General features: G+C 39.5%; 1 protein-coding gene across 2 annotated transcripts in view; it reads left to right on the top strand.

Moving 5' to 3' along the window:
* The window catches only part of WDR7 (WD repeat domain 7), a 286,826-nt gene that overhangs the window by 257,922 nt on the left and 7,625 nt on the right, over positions 1-21,279 (top strand). For both annotated transcript variants that reach the window (XM_037508477.2, XM_054694021.1), the window contains one exon: positions 19,758-19,862. In XM_037508477.2, the coding sequence (XP_037364374.1) occupies positions 19,758-19,862 (105 nt within the window). The remainder of the gene's footprint in view (positions 1-19,757; positions 19,863-21,279) is intronic.

Raw genomic sequence — 21,279 nt, 5'->3', positions numbered from 1 at the left:
GCATGGTATATGATTTGGGGGTGTAGATTCACACTTCTTCGGGTGTGTGTTACACCCTAGCCTGATAATTTCACTCCTTTGTGGAATATAGAGAAACAAGACAAAGGAACAGACAAACTCAACCAAAAAGAGGATTTTCTATGTGCCCAACTTAGTGAATTTTATTTTCTTGTGATTTGCTTTCAATAATGAAATTTTACAAAAATTTTCATCATTTGATTTGAGGATTAACTCACTGAAAGAGACATCCCAGCTTCAACAGATAGAATTCGTTTTGTTTTGTTTTGTTTTAAAGATTTATTTATTTATGCATACAAGAACTGAGGTATAGGCCAGAGTTGAAGGGAATGAGAGGACACCCACCAGGGACAGAGTGGGGAACAGAACAGGCAGACTGACTGAAATATATTGCTGAAGGTAGCAGCGGGTGAGTCAGGAGAGGTCTGTTGTTCCATGTGGGTTGCTCCCTGGCCGGGGATTGAATTCATGCTGCAGTGGCTGCAGATAGCTTCATAGGTTGTGTCTTAACCCCTTGCGCCACCAGGGAGGCCCAATGGATAGAATTCTTTGTGAGAGGAATTATAGAAGCAAACAGCATAGTAAGGAGAATCAAAGTCACACAGTTACCTGGCTAGGGCAGAAGCTGGATTCTAGAAACCCTTCTCAGAGACGAGCCACTCATTCTCTTGCCCAGAATGTTCCCTGAACAGGAGGCTTCTCTGCCCTCTGACCAATGTGAGAATCCTTCTCTTCCCGGGCTGAATTCCCTCTGTGCAGTTGCACTTGAACAACATTTTTGGTGACAGACTTCTGTTCTCTGGACCTGGAATAGTGCTGCAGTATCCTGGCACAGCTCCTTGTGGTCTTGTATGAAGAATCACGAGTATGAACATACTTACAGAATCATCTGTTAGGAGGACCAGTATAGAAATGGTCAGGGAGAATATCAGTAAGCCAAAGTCTTAACGGTCTAATCCTTTAAAATATAGATTTTTTTTTAATTTTTTAAAAGATTTATTTATTTATGCATACAACAATGGGGGCACAGGCCAGGGGTGCGAGGGAGGTGAGAGGATTCACCAGAGCCAGAGTGGGGAACAGAACAGGCAGACTGACTGAAATACACTGCTGAAGGTAGCAGCGGGTGAGTCAGGAGAGGTCTGCTGTGCCATGTGGGTTGCTCCCCCGGCTGGGGATTGAACTTATGCCGCAGAGTCTGCGGTCAGCTTCATAGGCTACGTCTTAATCCCTTGCGACACCAGGGAGGCCCTAAAACTATAAAGTAGTTTAAAAGAGATTTATTAGTATTTATATTTAATTAACTAGAATTACATTCATATTTTTAAAAGCCTGTCATAAACCAGAATTTATTCAGTGGCCAAGGAGAAGAGAAGGCTTAGTGAACACACTAGCTCTTTTTCATATCTGATTTTACTGATTCCATGTTCTTTAATTTCCTGATTTTCTTCATAAAGAAATTGTGAGTTCAGGATGATATAAAAATATTGATTTTTTTTCTTTCTCAGTTGAACATTATTTCTGTTTTCTATGCCCCTTTATTGGGTGTTATTTTAGTTATGTGCAGCATATTCTGTAGATAGTTTTTTTTTTTCTTGTAGGCTGTAATCATTTTGAATTTTAGTGGTTTTGCAATCTTTTTTATTTTTAAAGGGGATTAGTGTGTTAAATTGATAAGCTGGCATAAAGCTCCTTAACCACATCACTCACACAATTGCAGGGAAGTAGACAGCAACAGAAGATTGTTCTGGAAATATTCAAAAGTTTTTCTCATGTGAAATCTGTATTTTCAGCTTTAATACTATGTCATTTATTAACAGTAAATCTTAAGGAAATTTCAGTATAGAATCCTTCATATGTGGAAGTCTGTATTTGCAGAATCTAGAATTTGTAAAATACTTTTCTAAATCCTTTGCCTTTTGCATTAAATACAAATATTTGTGGACAATAAGTGGACATTTATGTTAGGACTCTCAAAAGAGTTCAGAATTGTTTGGATCAGCAATCTGGACTCAGCCAACATTTTCAGTTGAGCAAAAACTGTATAATTTATGTTAAAAGGAAGAAATGCTGCTGTGCTTTACACAAATCTAATAGACAGTGATTTAAAAAAAGAACTCAAGTAAAAACCACTTCTAGTGGATTTACAGGATTTGGAAGGTTGTGGTTTCAGCTCCCAATAGCACGTTGTGGGAGCACCCTCCATTGACACCCTCCATGTGGGACCATCCTCCTGGTTTCCATCAGGACATGCACTTGGACATGCATTTAGTCAGCGGCCATCACCATCTCTCAGAGCTTGCAGATGACAGCAGCAGGAGCACCAACTCTTTCCATATTTATGTATTTATAACTAATTCAGTGAGATATAATTTGCATATAATAAATCCACCCATTGTAAGCACACCATTTAATGACTGATAGCAAAATTTTTTTTAAGTATTCAAGAATGTTTTCTACAGTGTACCTCTAAGTTGATAGTTTATCTGCACCCTGTACCTCAAATTATTTAATAAGAAAAATAGATTGGGTGGGATATATGAAGATATTATATAAGCAGAAAGTTTCCCATTTCTGAAACAGTTCTTCCCACAAATGAAATAGACTGAGAAAGTGAGATACTTGCTGGCTGTCACATTTCATGATGTAATATTTAGAATATAGAATCGTGCCTTTTACAAATGTGTGTAAAATGTCCTGTAACACTTGAGTGGCTGCAGCTGTCATCTCATTTTTTCTGGATTAAGTTTGGTCAAGAAAGAAGCTGCCTCATTTTCTAGTTGTCATTTGCCCAGGAAGTAAAAGCAAATTGTAATGAGGGAATCACAGCAGGAGAACCTCCTAACAAATGAGAGGCATGTATTGACTGGCAGCCAGCACGCCATTTCAGTGATAAATGTATTTTTATACACTGCTGTTCAAGGTCATTCACTGTTGTCCTTGAATGTGCAGCCATCAAAAATCATGCATGTCACATTCTAAATAGTTCTAATCATTAGTGCAAAGGTGCCTTAGTTAAAAAAAAAAGTCATTAATTTTATGCAGTATTTAGATAAATATCTTTACATTTTTACTGTTTTTTTCTTGCTATTGAAAATTGGCCAGAAATCAAAGAAAATATAAATGTATGAGATAGTTGTGAGGTATATTTGTGTAGATTTGTTTATAATGGTCATAGAAGCCAACCTTGAGCATGGATAAATCTCAGTAATTAGCCGTTCCCTGTTTTGTTGGCTTTGCAGTTTTTTAAACCTTTAAAGAACTTGTGTAAGTATTCCAAAACTATTTTCATTTTGAGACTGTTACCATCTACTTGAAATTCGTTTTATGTTAAAAGTACTGAAAATAACATTTGGCTTTCAAATCTGCCCAAAGCCAGAGAAAAGGTTCTAACTAACTTTTTGAACACGTTAGTTACACTTCAATAAGTACTCTACGCTGTAGTTATTTGGTGAGAAAATGATTGAGTTATTCACTATATTTTATTAGAAACCTAACCACACTTAAATAAATATAAAATCATCACACACTTAATTAAATATAAAATCATCAAAAATGCCATTTTAGTCTACATAAAAAACAAAAGAATTAGATGTGCATCTGGTATTAGCTGTACTTTAAAAGTCAAACTATATGGAAAATATGATGATTTGGGTCACACAGTGTTTTTTAATAAATATTTTAAAAACTATTTCTATTGAGGATTTTAAAGTCTTACTGGTTGGTAGTAGCTGCTGACTGGACATTTGGTTGTGTGTGGTGAGCAAATGTACTTCTGGAACCTTTACAGTGCTGTAAACTAATGCTACCACATTTTGAAAAAGGGTAACAAAAACAAAAAAGTAAGTGACAAGAACAAAAAAGCCCTCACAGTATGCTTTCATAACTAGTGCATACTCGCTGAAAACCTGAAGGCCCTTTCTCATCTGTCTTTAGCCTGATTCTCCATCAACCTTTCTCTCTCTCCATTTCATTCCTTGCACCGTAAATCCTCATCATTTTGAAAGTGCTTTCGTTTTCCTGAGAAACTACATTCTCCTTCCTCTAGACCTCTGATTGTGTTGCACCCTCTGCCCAGAGGCCTCTCTCATTTTTGCGGTTTCCTGCTTTAGCTCAAGATACACACACACACAAAGCCACACCCCACCACCACCATCACTACTCCACACTATCTCGCTTACCCAGAAAATCACTGAAGTTTCCTACAGTTGTCCAGTGATTTAATTTCTAATGGAGGGTGTATGTGTATGGACAGTTACATGAGTGACTTCCTCGCTTTAGCTGATGCATTGGCTAAAGCCAATGGCAAAGGGTTTAAGGTGGGTAACCCCATACTTCGCTCGGACATGCTATAGCTGGTATAGTAATATACATGGATCCCTGCATATATCTAAAGTTGTTAGAGTTTGGAAGTTTCTGGTCACTGGGTCTCACTTGGACCTTGAAATGCCCTCCCCATGGAAACCATTATAAATAGTGCTCAGGAGGTTGAATAGCCTTCTGAATTCTGAAACACTAAGTATTCTATAGGCTTTTGGAAGTTGGCCTAGAAATCTAACTACTATTTGTGGCATTATTTCTGTGGGTAAATGTGTTCAGAGTCCCACAAAGCAGAACTCCAAGCAAACTTCACAACCTCTTATCTGATGACTGGCTCTGTGAAAGCATCCCTGGCGTGGGATGATGAAAAAATCACCAGATTGCACATGGGATAGCGTGAGTGACAGAGTCTGTAGTGAAGATCACAACCACAAATAGAATGATTGCTTATTTGTTATATTTAATACAAAATTAAATATCAAGATTTTTTTAAAGTTCTTTTTTAAAATATATATATTTTATATTATTCTTCCTTTTTGTACAATGCACGCTTTCTCCTCTCCGGTGTAGTCCTCACAAAATTCCCACCACCGGTTCACCCGTGCACCATCACACCATCACCATAGCCCCTTGTGTAAGAACACATTCCCTCTCCTGTTTTGATCCATCTCTCTCCTCTTCCCCTGCAAAGTGTCTCTGATTACTAGTTGCCTGTTAATTTTTTTTTAATTTATTATAATTATTGGTTCTCCTGCATTCTTCCTATAAGTAAACCATCTGATATTTTCCTTTTTCCTTCTTGGTTATTTCACTGAGCATGATCCCTTCCAGCTCCATCCATGTTGCTGCAAATGGCATGAGTTTATCTTTTTTGATTGCTGAATAGTATTCCGTTGTATATATTTACGACATCTTCTTGATCCAGTCATCTATTTTTGGGCATTTGGTTTGTTTCCATATCTTATGTATTGTAAATAGGGCTACAATAAACATAGGGGTATAGGTATGCTTTTGAATTAATGTTTTTGTGTCCTTTGGGTATATTCCTAGGAGTGGAATTGCTGGAAGCTCCATTTTCAGTAGTCTAAGGAACCTCCACGCACTTTATGTAATGGTTGGACCAGTTTGCATTCCCACCAGCAGTAGTAGGAGAGTTCCTTTTTCTCCACATTCTTGCCAATATTTGCTGTTTCCTGTTTTTTTAATATGTGCCATTCTCACTGGTGTAAGGCGGTTTTTCATCATGGTTTTGATTTGCATTACCCTGATTACAAGTGATGTTGAATATTTTTTCGTATACCTGTTGGCCATTTGCATTTCCTCTTTGGAGAAGTGTCTTTTTAGCTCTTCTGCCCTTTTTTTTTAGATAGTAAAGCTTTTTTTAAAAGATTTATTTATTTATGCATACAAGAGCTGAGGTACAGGCCAGAGATGCCGGGGGTGAGAGGATTTACCAGAGACAGAGTAGGGAACAGAACAGGCAGACTGACCAAAGTAGACAGCTGAGGGGAGCAGCGGGCGAGTCAGGAGAGTTCTGCTGCGCCATGTGGGTTGTTCCCTGGCCAGCTGGGGGATTGAACTCCTGCTGCAGAGGCTGCGGACAGTTTCATAGGTTGCGTGTTAACCCCTTATGCCACGAGGGAGGCCCCTGCCCATTTTTTGACTGGATTGTTTACTTTGGTTTTGTTGAGTTGTGTGAGCTCTTTGTAGATCTTTGTGATCAGTCCCTTATCAGTTGTATTGTGTGCAAATTTTTTCTCCCAATTAGTAGGCTGTCTCTTTGTTTTGTTTAATGTCTCTTTTGCTGTATAAAACTTTTTAATTTGATGTAGTCCCAGCTGTTCCTCTTTTCCTTCACTTTCTTTGATTTGGGGAATGTGTATTATTTTTTAAAGATTTATTTATGCATGCAAGAGCTTTGGGTGTAGGCCAGAGGGGCAGAGGACGGGGAATAAGAGGATTCACCACAGACAGAGTAGGGAGCAGAACTGGCAGATCTACTGAAATACACTGCTGAGGGGAGCAGCGGGCGAGAGAGGAGAGGTCTGCTGCACCATGTGTGTCCGCTCCCTGGCCAGGGATCAAACTTGTGCTGCCGTGACCGCAGATAGCTTCACAGTGCTGTGACTTACCCCTTTGTGCCACCAGGGAGGCCCTGGATGTGTCATTAAGATGTTACTGAGGTGTATGTCATGTAGTGTTTTGCCTATATTTTCTTCTATATATTTTACAGTTTCAGGTCTTATGTCCAAGTCTTTCATCCATATTGAGTTGGATTTTGTGCATGGTGTGAGGTAGTAGTCTAGCTTCTTACAATGTGCCATTTTTTTTCACCTCCCATGTATCATTTGCCTTTCTGGGAGGTCTGACTCGGGCCTGACTGTCTCATGTGTAAATCAGAGTAGACAGACCAGCATTCTCATTAAATTTTAAGCTTCCATGGTCCAAACACAGTATTTTCTTGAGTGCTTACATTTGCAGCAGCACTAAGGAGTACTCTTATGTTTACCATTTGCTGATTTTGTAGTTCAAGTTCCTTGTTAGAGCAGTTATAAACTCTGGCGGCTGAACAATCATCAATTAAAAGCCTATAAATGAAAATAGTTTATAGAGCTGTTGCAAGCATAATGTAATGTATACAGTGTAATGTATACCACTATATCTAAATATTGATCTCAACTGTTAAATGAAAACATTTACCATAAAAATTTATCATAATATTATCAAATATGTCTCTTCAGTTGTATTTCCTTTTAAAAGAAACTTCCGTTTTAAAAACCTATACCTGCGTTTTAGTGTTTTACCAAAATAGTTAGTGAGTTTGTATCATTTACAACAGCAATTAGATAGGTGTTAATGTTTGTAAGCAAATTTGGGGGAAGCATGTACTTACTATATAATGCACAATTTTAATTTTTACATTTAAAATGATCTGACATCTCTGAACAAATATTTTTATAAAAACAAAATAGTTCAGAAGAATTCTAAATTGTTCACACTAGAAAAAATGGATAAACTCTGTGATTTCAAAGACAAACTAATAATCTGGAATAAATATGCCAAGTGGTTCATGATGTTTCTTCAAAGGCCTGAGATTTGATAAGTGAGAATAGTTGGGTAGGATTTTCAGTTTTATTGTAAGTACTTCCAAAAAAAAAACCCACTGTGCAATTTTAAATAATTTCTTTCCTTTTTTTCATCTTCTCTATTTTTCAAAGAAAAGATCTACAATTCATGCTTCTCTTAAAAATAATTTTTGCTAATGCTAAATTCATATATGTAATCTATTACGTCTTTAAAAAATGTGTCCCAGCTGCCTTTTTCATACAGTTAGTCCTCAGAGAAAAGTACATTAGATGGAAGGATTTTATTTGAATTTTATATGCTTTGAAAAATACAAAATATATATGCATCGTATAAAGTGTGCTTCTAATAGTATCTGTAGTAAGGCATAGATCTTATTTTAAAATGTATCTGTGGGTGACATACGTGATAGCAATTATAGGCAGATTATAAACAGTGCATTCTGAGTTATAAACAAAACGCTTCAAAGGATTCATGTTTGCTTGGGAAGAACACAAATGAAAACATCAAAGCAGACTGTTTCCCTTAAGGATTGTAGTTATTTGGATAGCTTGTCAGTGCTCGGGAGTGCAACAAGTGGGCAAGTGTTATTGATTTTCACCTTGTGTTACCAAAACATTTCTCATTGACAAATATTAATTGTTTATTAAGTGCTAGTGAGTTTGATGGTCCAAATATCGAATTTTATAATGAATTGGCCTTTTAGTTTTGCTTATCATTAAACATTATGATTGCTTTAAAGATACAAAGGTTTAAGCCAGCATATCTTCCACTCAAGAATATCAAATAGATATTCCTGTAGAGTTTCATCTCAGCTAAGATACTTAGTTCATCTTTCTTTGCATTCAAGTAAATTTTCTGACCAAACTGTAGGTAATGCTTATTTAAATTAGTTTTCTATGGCAATAATAAATAATAAGTAGTGAAGTACCCAGTATACCTTGCATTAGTTCTGGTTTATGAATTTAGTGAGTAATTAAAATTTGTGTCATACTAAATTGACAATTGTGACCATTAATATGAGTTTTTATAAATCATTAATTTGGTTAAAATATTTTGGTGTGTGAAAAGAAGTCTACGTACATTATTGCATTGTTTTATTGCTATTTTAATATTAAGGAAAAAATTTAATTACATCAAAATTAGGAGAGCGATTTTTTATTTTTATAGTTTGGCATTTCTTGACTTAACCGAAAAAAATGAACTTTATTATATTAAAAAAAAAAACTAATTAGATTATGTACCAGACAAATCTGATTTTCTGTTTTAATTAGTTAAAGAGGCATTAAAAAAAAAAAACCTCACATCAAAGTGTAAAATTCAGAATCTGGAAGAGTAATATATATCATTGTTTTAAATAAATATGAGCTAAAGGATATGGTAGGATATTTATTGCTTAACGTATGTCTGAATTTTTAAAGTGTATGTAATGTTTTCATTTCCTTTAACACTTTCAAATCATTTCTCTTTTTGGAATGTTGAAAATGTTAAATACTTTTGAAATGTGTTTTGGAAAAATAAAGCTAAGTTCTATAGCCTTAGTTAAAGCTACCCGAGACATTTTTATGTCACCAGACTCTGCACTGGGTGAGGAGAGAGGAAACAGAGGAGAAAGCCCCACCTTCCTGCTCAAGCCCCAAACAAGCTCCTGTTAACTTGAACCCAAATCAGAACCCATGCAAATGCTGCATGCCACCTGGATAGACATTAACCTAGGAATGTGACTGGTGCCCCTGTCAGCTGGTAGACATAGGTGTCAGCTGCAGGCCTGCTAGGAAGGGCCTGCAGTGCTGGGAGAGGGTCCAAAGATAGAAGACAGCTCCTGTTCCCCAGAAACTCCAAGTAGACGCCACCGAGCATGCTTTTGTAGCTCGGTGTTATATTTCACAATATTCTCCTCTTTTCTTTGAAAAATTATATAACCATTTGCTATGTAACCATTTGATAACCAATTATATAACCATTTATATAACCAATTTCAAAAAATTGAAAATCCAAGTTTTTTGGAGTCCTTAGCAATAGACATTTCATAGTCTAAGAATACAAAAGCAAAGCTTTATTGAATTTAAGATTTTCAGCATGTGTTTACATGTATTTATATTAGAAATATGGATAACAAAACATCTGGCTTTGGTTCTGCCAAGTCTAAAGAAAGCATTTTCTTTAACTTTTTAAGTAAAGTGAGTTATATTTTTAATAAGTGTCTTTTAATTATTTCATAGCAGCATTGTGATATTTGATAATAATTTATTTACTATCTTTTTATTTAAAACTGAACCACATTGATCTAATCAGATTAGCATTCAGTGCTTGAGTATCCATGAATAATCTCTACATGTGGCTCTGTTTTTGAATGTTGAATTATGTAAAAAAAGTTATGCTTTGAATCATATCTTTACATTATTTTCTTATGCTATCATTGCTAAACATAAGAGTTTGACTCACAGTACTAATAATATATCATTGTCATTTTATCAGCCAAAAATTGATTGTGGTAATCATGTTTTAAAATAATTGGAAGTTTCTGATGTTCGGGATTTTTGGCAAACAATTTTCAATGTGTGATTGATTCTATAATATTGATCGTTTTAACATGCAAAGAAAAGACATATCAGTTATGTATAATTTAATTGGGCATTAATATATTTAGTTCATCCTGAAAATATTTGGTCTAATAAAGCAGGAGAGAGGTATATATGTGTGTACATGTATGCGTATGCCTGAGCATCTGTGTGCATGTACACATGTATGTGTGTGGTCAGTTCCCGGCTGTCTGAACCAAGAGAAGTAGGAAAAAGGACCTAGCAATTAATAAGTGAGATTTATGGGAAATCTGTTCTTTGAACCTGAAATTTTTCCTCAATTGAATAAAAAAGGAGAAAACCCTAAAACCACTACATATTTAACTGCTATGACTATAGACTTAAATGTTTATTTTCTATTTATTCGTAGACCTTTTTAAAAATTGATTGTAATAATTTATAAATTTTTGAAAATATAAGCCTCCATATTGTTAAAACCCAAAGTCATTTTATTAATCCCTAAATTCCAATAGTAATTTATGAACATTTGCTTGATTTTCACTATTCCTGGAGAAGAATGCTGTGTGTGTGTGTGTGTGTGTGTGTGTGCGCGCGCGCACATGAGCGCACCATTGGCTTATCATCCTCCATAAAAAAAAAAAAAAAAAATTTCAGGGCCTCCCCGGTGGCACAGTGGTTGAGCTGGGTTGCGAAGCTGCCCACAGCCTCTGCAGCGCCAGTTTAATCCCCGGCTGCTGGGCGAGGGTCCCACATGGCATGCAGACCGCTTCTGCTGCCCAGTGCTCCCCTCAGCAGTGTGTTTCGTCAGTCTCTCTGTTCTGTTCCCCACTCTGGCTCTGGTGAATTCTCTCACCCTCCCGTGCTTCTGACTGTACCCAGTGCTTGTATAAATAAATAAATAAATAAATAAATCTTTAAAAAAAAAACCAATTTTAAAAACTATCATTTCACAGCATCATCTAAACCAGTGTTTAACTAAAAACTGATTACCATGTCCACACCAACTTGATACATAAATTAGCCATCACACATAACTCATAATCAATAAATAGTTTAAAGAAAACTCTCACTTGTATCTTAAGGATTACCAAAATATAGATATTATAAGCTCCCTAATTCATCAGTGTCCATTAGTTTATCCCCAAATGACATTTAAGTAACTTTCAGTAACTGAAAATGGACAATAAATGCAGCAGCTCTTTTTAAGGAATAAAGAAAGTCTGTGTACTTGAGGTGTTGTCTTATAGTAAAACTTAAGATAGCTCACTTTATTATATTTATCCTTAAATCTATTTTCCATTAAGATGTTAAAATGATACCAAATCTACTTGTCTTTTGCCCTGAATGTATATTCTTTTCAATTAGATAGTGATAGAAAATAACTCAATTCAATGAATCGCCCCAGTACCCCTGGGATTGGAAGATGCCACCACAGGTTGACTCTGTAACACAGAGTTGGCATAATACGAATGAAAAGCATCTCTACAGCGCTCCATCAAGAAAAGACATTATAGAGATAAACAACCCATTTTCAACTCTCAAATCTTTGTTTAAAATCACTATCGGTCTGCCAAAGGGCAGCATCTAGGCTGGGTGCGTCTAGGAGAGGGAACAGCCAATGAGGAAAGCTGAGCACTCCCAACCCCAGAGACTTGAGGATTACATTTACCATATACTTTCACTTTGATCCATACTTTTTATTTCTGTATTTTGTGTCACATGTAGGCACAAGCCATGCCTCTGATTTTATATAATTCTTTCCTCAGAAGTGCTGCACGCAAGTATGGCCTCCTTGGGGCACAGACAAGCTGACAGGAGGGTAAAGTTCCTTCCTCTGACCTGGGCATCTGTGGATGCCAACCAAGGTCATCCTCCTTCTTCCCAGCTAATGAAAGACATGCACAGCAGTTTCTTATCTCTAAACCACCATTCTAAGAGGTTTAAACTTCTGAAGCTGGAGCATAGAAAAGAGTTCTTCATTCACCACTGTTGCAGCGGGCCTTGGGATGGCAGGGATGGACGGGCAGATGAACTGGGGCAGCCCCGGATGGGAAGGGTGGTGCCATCAATCCGGGGACCTTCCACAAGAGCCCTTCCCCCCTTACATGCTAAAGCACCCTCCTGCCCCCAGAGCTCAGGAGTCTAGAGGCTCTCTGAGACCTCCTGTGTTGAAGACAAGGAGGCAGGAACTTCCCCAGTGAGGCCCAGTCCCCAGCATCATCACTGCTCCAAATCGTCACGATGGGAAAGTCATCAAGGAGTGCCATGTGGGGAATGGACATAGGTGCCCCTTAGAATCTAGTGTGTGGAAATCAAAGACTGGCAGCTCAGAGCTTTCTTTTACTTGGTTTTCTATGAGGCAGTGGACTCAGGAATCAGGTGACTTGGATTCAAATCAAAACAAGCTATGCCACCTTCTTGGGTTTTAGTCCCCTCATGGGGAAAGTAAAGGATATTAGCATCCCTTAGGGTTGGTATATAAGGATGAAGAGGTTTATGTAAAAGAGCTTAGAGCAGTACCTGGCAGTGGGAGCACCTTGGATGTCAACCATCGCCATGCCAGCAGCCTTTCCTTCTCAAGGAGTTCTAGTAGCTTATCTGCCAGCAGTGATCATCAGCCATGGCTGCAGGGTTCTGATAAAACAAATATAGTCCTGGCCTCCCTGAACAGAGGTAGAAGAAGCTGCGACGACACCCAGTTTTCTGTTCCTTGATTCGGACCAGTTTGAAGCCCCACATTTTGAGATCGGATTGCATAAGGCAACTTTTAAGATACTGCCCAGCTCTAAGATGTCATAATTTCAAAACTTGGAGAAACAGTAAGGAAAATCCACAAAATTATTTAAAAACTTGGAAAATAAGACCTAAAAGGAAAGTTGATAGTCACTGAGATTCCATTACTCTAGTGCTAAGCTGCCCTCACAGTCGTCCAGTCCAGGAAAGGTCAGCATGCTATGTTAGATAGGTGGCCTGCTCTCCTGTGTCTCTTTGAGGCTGAAACAGGAGGGTGCAGGCTCTTGCTTAGACTGTTTTGGTTTAGATTTGCCATAACCACACATTTCCTGACAACACGAGTTGTTCAACACAGAGAAGGTTCCTTGGATGAGATTTTGCAATCTTCTCTAGAGAAGTCTGAAAAATCAAATAGAGTTTTGTCTGTCTGACCTGCTTTGCTGTCTGTCCACATTCAGAATGGTCTTGGCCCTGGCAAGGGCCAACATCCTCTGGCCCTGGCAGCCTGGGCACGAAGGGGCTGAAGAAGGCTTAGTTCCTAGCAATAATTAACTGTACTTAAGCCTCTAACTGACCAGAAGTGAGACTTCTTTCTAAATGGCATTATCATCTGCTGAAATTTTTTGTCAGATCTATTGTTTCCTTGAGCAGATGACTATAATGAAATTTTCACAAATTGGCTGCTTCCAAGAAAAGAAAATGGAAGTTTTTTTTCCTTGAATGTATAAATTCTTAACTTTTCAGCTCTCTTGAAATGGCTCTTATTTGGACGAGTCTTTCCCTGCCTCACAAACAAAGCTATCAGTCAGAGCGGTACCTTTGTCTTCCCTCTGGCTTCAGCAGTTACCTCCCTGCCAGTCAGCCATGAAATCAGTGGCCTCCTGTATGGGGATGTCGGGAAGGCACACAGGTCAGACCCTGGCCTACTGTCTTCCCTTTCCACCCTTTTCTGACTTCAGCTGCCATCAGGAAGCGATACCAAATGTGTGGCTGTCACCTTACGGTTGTTTATTCTTACTGTTGTTTATTCACTTACGGTTGTTTATTCTTCAGAAGGACCAGCACTAAGAAGATGTAGGTATTTGTAGGTCTTTGGCATTACCTCTTTTCTTTTCAGGGGTCAGCCTCACTTCCTGTGCACTCACTCACCTCCTGCCTATCTGGCTACTTTCTTCCTTCCACATACAAGGCCTGGCGCCCTCCAGGCCTTAGATTCCAGGCATCTGCCACTCCGCTCCTTCGTGAGAGCACACTTGTCCTATTTGCTCTCTGCCAGAGCACATTCTAGGGAAAATGCCGCAGCCAAAAGCATGATTGTTTCTTTAGAAATTTCAGAGGCCACGCACAGCAATCTGGGGATGTATTCTCAGCTCTACAGACTTTTCAAGCACCACCAAATTGCAGCCAACCTTTTCCCGAGAGGCCACGACCAAGGCAGCCTTCTCTCTCCATCCCTAAAAACCTCCGGGCTGTGAAGGTTCAGTCCAAGTTCTTTTATTTTTTTTTTTTTTAAAGATTTATTTATTTATTTATACAAGCACTGGATACAGTCAGAAGTGCAAGGAGGGTGAGAGGACTCACCGGAGACAGAGCGGGGAACAGGCAGACTGACAGTGTATTTCACTTCTTGAAATACACTGCTGAGGGGAGCAGTGGGCAGCAGGAGAGGTCTGTCGTGCCATGTGGGACCTTCGCCTGCGGCAGGGGATCGAACCTGCGCTGCAGAGGCTGCGGGCAGCCCAGTGCTCAACCCCTGCGCCACCAGGGGAGGCCCGAGTTCTTTCACTTTTTAGTAAAATGTAAACTTAAACTTTTCAGTTTTATCAATTTGATACAAAATACATGGGTTAGTACTTCATAAATCTTTCCCTTGTGGTGATATTCTAAAATAGTAAAAATTTACCTACTCTTGGAAATCTTTTCTTCACAATTTATGTTTAAGTAGGAAAATGTCTTATTTGGTTGGATTTTCTCCCTCCCTTTTAAAAAAAAAGTGCTGAGAACTGCAAATAAATATGAAATGTTCTCCATAATCTTGTTCACTCTTGCAGGAGGATAGAACAGAGTCCTACTTTTTTGGCTTCAGTTCTCAAACTTGTCATTTGGAAGATGATTATCAAAAGATAGACTCCTTAAAGAGCAGTTTTAAAGAGATCATTCGAGAATAGGCATAGCCTCTGTTGACGATGACCAAATCATTTTAGAAATTCATGTTTCTCCTTCTCTGTACAACAGAGTTGACAGAGCACATTGAAAGGGGCTGTTAAAAACTCTGGGTACGTGCAAGTGGTGCTCATTATTAATTCTTCCTCTCTGTTCCTTTTCTTCCACAAGAAAGCAGGGAGAGAGTATTTAACAATTCGACACTCTGTCTCCTGCTAGGGACAATTGCTTGATTTCTTTGATTGTTCATGCATTTCTTGAATTAGATGAATTTCTTTGTATTCCACCCCTGTCTTTTCAAGACAGTGATTTCTTTGGCTAAAAATACAACAAGACATGATACTCATTCGCATATAAAAAGTAGATCAAACCACTTTTTATTTTGAAAGCTGTTGTTTTGGAAAATGTTCTTTGCAGTTTAGCATTTAAGATCCCCACTGCTGGGTTCGCCCCACACGAGGCGGGTACCAGTTCCCGTGAGCCCCGCACAGCTGCACCGCTAATGCCAGAATAGAGGTTCAAGTCAGCTCAGGTGGTGCCTGCAAGATCTTAGAAGTTCAGAGAATCCGAACAAAAGACAATGGCAACATTTCCATTTCACTGAGGGCTGAAGCACCTCTTAGGCTGAGATGGTAATGAACTCACCAGATGTACCAAACCATTTAAAACAGCGAGCTTCCTGAGCTGCCATGAGTGGTGCTTGCTTTCTTGTAAGACAGCAGGTCCGCCCACCGGCAGACACGATATTAATATTGGTGAGAAATATCAGTCTCTCAGATACTTGGCTCCTTTAAATGAAAAAAAGATTGTTGAAGATCTATAGGAATAACATTGTGATGTGTATAGAAATAAGATGCACTTGCTAACTAGAAAAGGCGCTGGGGTTCTGCTCTCAGTCAATGGGGGGCACCTGTGCTATTATGCAGCGAGTGTCTGTGTGTGTGTGTGTGTGTGTGTGTGTTCTGATCTGCTCTGAAGTGTAGTCCCCCTTTGTCCAAAAACAGACTTGAAGAAAAGTAACAAATTAAACTCAGTATCTCACAGAACCTCATCAGCAACTACAGATGAAAACAGGACAATGATTAGTGAAGTGAGTAGGTAGTATTTATTACTAGACACACAGAACTGAGTACTCATTTAGTGCTGAGTTTCCTGGCAGGAAAACAAATAGGTGTGATTATATAACTCTCATGACATGGAAACAAAAAACAGCAAAATCTATCTAGAAAAGATGGAGATTTTTCTGGTAGAAAATCCCAGCATGAACTTAATTCACAGGACCTTCTATGGGAGGCGCTAGGTCGCATAGTGAGGCGTGTCTTCAGCTAACACAGGTGCACTCACGGGATGATGTTTTAAATGTCCACCCTCTATAAAAGATGAACACATCACCCAAAATGTTTGGTGAAGACTGTCCCGAGGCTGCCTGTGTCCGCTTTCTGCCTTTGCCTCGGTCCCTCAGCTCACCTCAGAGAAAGTACGAGAGCATGCCCAGCGGCAAGCGTTCCAGCTGCTGCCTGACCTCACTGCTGCCTTACCTCACTGCTGCCTTCTCTCCTGTCTGCAGCAAACTGTATTGCTGATTAAGGAGGGTGCTGGTCTGAAGGAGGCAGGCTTAGCCTTAGGCCTTCAAATTTAGGGACCCAATCTCCAGGAGAAGGGTCAGTCCACCTCCACACAGAATTGGGCTTTGGGGGGTTGCAAGAAGCACCAACTTATCTTAGAGGAGCTTTAGCTTTCTTGGACAATGGAGTCCCAAGGCATGGAAGGAACTAGTTTGTATCCAAAAAAATGTAATGTTATTTTTTAATTGAGCAAAATAGAGGCAGAGTGTGTATGCTAGGGGGCATTTGGAAAGCAATTAAAAGAAAGAAATTAGTTAGAGCCACCAGCTGTTTAAAAAATGCCCCAGAAGCCTCTATTTGTCTCCTGCAGCCAGTACCCTGAGGAGGCTTCCACCAGAGGTTTAGTTCTGCCAGGAGGGTGGGGTACAGCACAGCAGGACAGTGGTTCAGCGTGGCTGCCCAGCCACACGGCCCCCTCTGCATCCAGCAGCTGCCTCTCACCAGGGAAATCAAGCCCAGCCAGGGGACAGTGTGTGACCCCTGAAGAGCAATTTCCTCAGGTTCCACTGGTCCTGGAAGGGACATTCAGCCAAGGTGGGTTGGAACTTGGCACCTTCAGTTCACCTCATCTCCATATCTAAGAAGGAGCCCAATGCGGCCAGCATCTGCTCAGGGGAGCACCACCTGTAGCTCACACCTGTGCACTGAGCGGTTCCCCAACTTGTGCTCACTGACCACCAGGTCCAGTGCACGCTGCACCCTTCCTCGGTGCTGTCAGCCTCTGTCAGACCAGGGCGTGTGGCCAGGGCAGGGCCAGGGCAACCAGCGGGAGCAGCGGGGCGTCCAGAGGTCCCACCCAGGCTGCTCGGGGTCAGTGATAGTTCTCTATCAAGCATCTGTAATGAAAAGGTTGCACTAAATGCACAGTGGGACCAGGCAAGAAATAAGGGAGTCAGGCAGCCGGGTTTAGGCACACAGGCCCGGTCGTGTTGGGGCCAGGGCTGGTGACATGGACAGCAAATGCCCAGGCTCCAAAGGCCAGCTGGGCCCTGGCTGGTGTTGCCCAGTGTGAGCAAAGGCCCAGGACTGCCTGAGCTCCTGGCTTTTTAGGAGAGGCTAGAACTTTTAATTTTACTTGAAATCTGGTGAATTAGAATATGGACTTGGAAAGCTTTATTTTTCTGAGAAGAGCATTGGGCAGCTCAAACCAAATACATCTGCAATGTGGTTGCAGCTTAAGGTCTTCAGTTTCAACTCTAATTATAAAGCTTTGCCTTACCAATCGCCTCTTTACCATAAAATGACCTCAGACGGGCCCAAGAAATTTTCAGATTTTTGACAGAACTGACTCTTGGTTTTAAAAAATAATTTTCACCCCAGTGTCAACGAGCTTGTTAAATTGACCTGGTAAGTGGGATTGGCCAGGATTCCCTATTAAATTGGTTAAGTTTTTTTCTTTAAAATTCATTCTAATGAATGAATATCAGGGGCTATTTCGCTGCTTTCTTGTAGTTATTATTCAGTTTGCTCACTTTAGAGCTTAATTTGCTCAATTTAGCACCACATTTGTGGACTTAAAGCAATGATAGTTACCACATTTGTTTACTAAAATGTCATAGTATGAAATCTGTATTTCTGGATCACCTAGTATGCTAACTGATGCTGGCTGTGGGAGATGGTAAAAGCTTTCTTCAGTTTGATTTCATTTGGCTTGGCTTTGATTCAACTATATACTTGAGTAGTTGAGTTTTGTGATTGTTTACATTTATTAAGAGTAACATAAATATTAACAGTATTTACAACAATTGTGCCATGCATTGTGCCATGATAGAGATGTTTTATCTATATGTATAGAAAGATAATTTAAGCTTCACAGATCTCTTTGCAGTAGCTCTCATCATCATCGTTTCTACTTTGTAGACTTGGGTACTCCCCGAGGTTAAGTGACCTAAATAACTTACCCTAGCTCCCGCATTCAGCAATTAGTGGAGCCCTCAGCAAACCTCATAGCCTGACTCAGAGCATGTTCTTCGCTGACCCAAACCTGGTAGCCTGACTCAGAGCATGTTCTTTGCTGACCCAAAGCCCAGCGCTGAATTGCCAGCACTGGCAATTCATTCTTTCATTGAATGTCAAAAAACAGTTATTACCTGGGATGCCACGGTGCTCTGAAGGTCTAATGTCAGGAAAGAACAAAATCCAAAGCACATTGGAAACATTCTTGTATCCTATTTCCTCTCTCCTCTCCCTCTTCTTCCTCATTGGAATCACTCAGACATGAATTTAGAGAAGAGTCTCACTGAAATTCACAATTTGTATGGGGTTGAATCACATAATGAGTGTGATGCTCCCCCCCTAGAGACTCAGGGTTCACAATTCTTCATCAGAAATAGATGGGAAAAAAAACTTCTTGCTATTTCTTAGTTTAAGGGAACACATTCCCCAGTCCTTTCTAGAAGGGGAAGAGACCAACCTGCAGCTTCTAAGTAGGCTGAATATTGGTTAATGGAGAACAGGTATGGTTTTTAATAGCTGAGTGTAGGGAGAGTAATATGATTTTATGCTAATTTGTTTAGTAGGCCAGTGTTTTTGATAACTATTAACATCATTAAACTTGAGTATAATCATTTATTAGTAAAGACATTTTATCAAAAACCTCATCTAAAATACAACTTGTTGTTTATTATTCGTGGTTAAATCAATGGTAGCTATTTGGCAAAGGCTCAGATTTATCCCTGTTCAGTTGTTTTTAATAGTAGTTGATTTATATGCATGCCCAAACCTCTGCCACATGTGTGCATGTATGTTTACTAACTGCAGCCATATGCACTTAAGCACAGAGTTATTGGTGGTAAATGAAGCCTAAAACATGAAATATATATATAATTATTAAAGAGCAAATAGTATTTAAAAAAATAACTTGTTCTAGAACAGGGACATTAGAATATAGCTTTTATTGCTTTTCATTTCACATGAACAAGGTTCCTGCATAGATCTGTTGTTTGCAGGTTTTTTCCTTCTTGCCTTATCTTCTCTTTAATGGGCATAAATGAATGAACACATTGTTTGCCTCATGCTCTCCTCCCACTCGGAGACAGGTAGCTCTCCAAACAACATTGAAGCTCCTGAATATGTCAGTGAGAGAGCTTTGGTTGCTTTGTTTAATTTTTCTGTTTGTATAAGTAAACAAAGGACATAATGGCATACAATATGGTATATAAAATGGTATATAATATAACATGATATACCGTGTTCAGCATTGAGTGTTTGCATGTGTACATGCACTAGCTCTGTGGACAGCACCCCATTTATGATGCTGATTTTATTTTAGACAATCCATGGACACAAGGGACCGATCACTGCAGTGGCCTTTGCTCCTGATGGACGCTATCTTGCCACCTACTCCAACACTGACAGCCACATTTCCTTCTGGCAGGTAAGCATAGATGGGCTGGGTCTTGGAGTTCCCAGCATGACAGGCTTTTGCTGGGAAAGCCTTCCCGTGGAGCCTGCCTGCCAGCCTGCCACCCCCCTTCTGCCCCCTCTCCCTTCTTCCAGCTAATATCAAGTATTTATTACTCACTGACTCCATGTCAGGTGCACACATGCAGGGTCTACTGAGAATACAATTAGCGGTCTGGGAAGGCAGAGAGAGCCTGCTCTCACAGCTTTCAGACTGAGGGAAACGCAGGTAAATTAGCAAGTAGTTATAATCTGGAGGGCACTGGAGAATAAGGCGGTGGGGATGGCTTCACGAGGAAGTGACATCTAAGCCTCTGAGCCAAGATGTGAAGATGTGATGCTGCTGAAGAATGGGGGGGTGGGGAGGGGGGAGGGTATTTAAGGAGAGGGAGCAGCTGATCAGAGGTAAACAAGGGCCTGGCCTGAAAGGGCATGGGTAGGGGAAGCTCAGCTCAGGGTGTTAATTTCCACAGGGCATTGGGCATGGGGCAAACCACCTCATGTGAACTCCATCTCCCTTTTTTTTTAATTATTATCTCAGTTTTGTTTGCATTCTAAATTTCCCACAAAATGCTCTTCGTTCCCAAACTATCAAAAGATATCTAAAGGGCCTTCCTGGTGGTGCAAGGAGTTAAGGCACAACCTATGAAGCTGCCTGCAGCCACTGCAGCACGAGTTCGATCCCCCGCCAGGGAGACATCCACATGGTGCAGCAGACTTCCCCTGCTGCTCCTCTCAGCGGTGTATTTCAGTCATTCTGCTGTTCATTTCCCTACTCTGTCTCTTATGAGTACTCTGGCCTGGACCCTGTTCTTGTATGCATAAATAAATAAATCTTTAAAAAAAAAAAAAGATATCTAAAAATGCAAGTATCGTTAACTGGGACTTCATGAGAGTGCCAATGTTAGGTTGTTTAAAATTAATACTAATTTTGAGCTACCAATTTTATAGAACTTGTTTTAGCCTTAGTGATTAATCTCATTCTATCTTTTTATTTACTCTTAATAATTACAAAAAATTAAACATTACCATTCCCCCCCAAAAAAAGTTGATTTAAGTATTTATTTTTGTGGCCTTTACTTTCCTAAGATGCAAGAATGTTTTATGAGCTACAGTTTATTGCTTACTGAGCTAAAAAAATAAATAAATAAATAAAAGTTTAAACAAGACTTCAGCCAACTTGATGATGGTTTCTAAAAAAATCAATAGCTAATAAAATGTAAAACAGATACAATAAATTGCTTAATTAACAACTTGCTATTAAAGCATGACAACTTCCAAATCTGTCACCGACTTTTGCTACTCTTCATCTAATTTAGTTTTCCAGTTTATGTGCTCATTATCCTTTTTTCCAGAATATATCTCAGGCATCTTAATTAGCTCATAATAAA

The sequence above is a fragment of the Talpa occidentalis genome, unplaced genomic scaffold (assembly GCF_014898055.3).
Source record: "Talpa occidentalis isolate TD23 unplaced genomic scaffold, MPIMG_talOcc4v2.1 talOcc4.13, whole genome shotgun sequence".
NCBI lineage: Eukaryota > Metazoa > Chordata > Mammalia > Eulipotyphla > Talpidae > Talpa > Talpa occidentalis.
The sequence above is the reverse complement of the archived record's forward strand: the minus strand, read 5'-3'. Positions and strand labels throughout refer to the sequence as shown.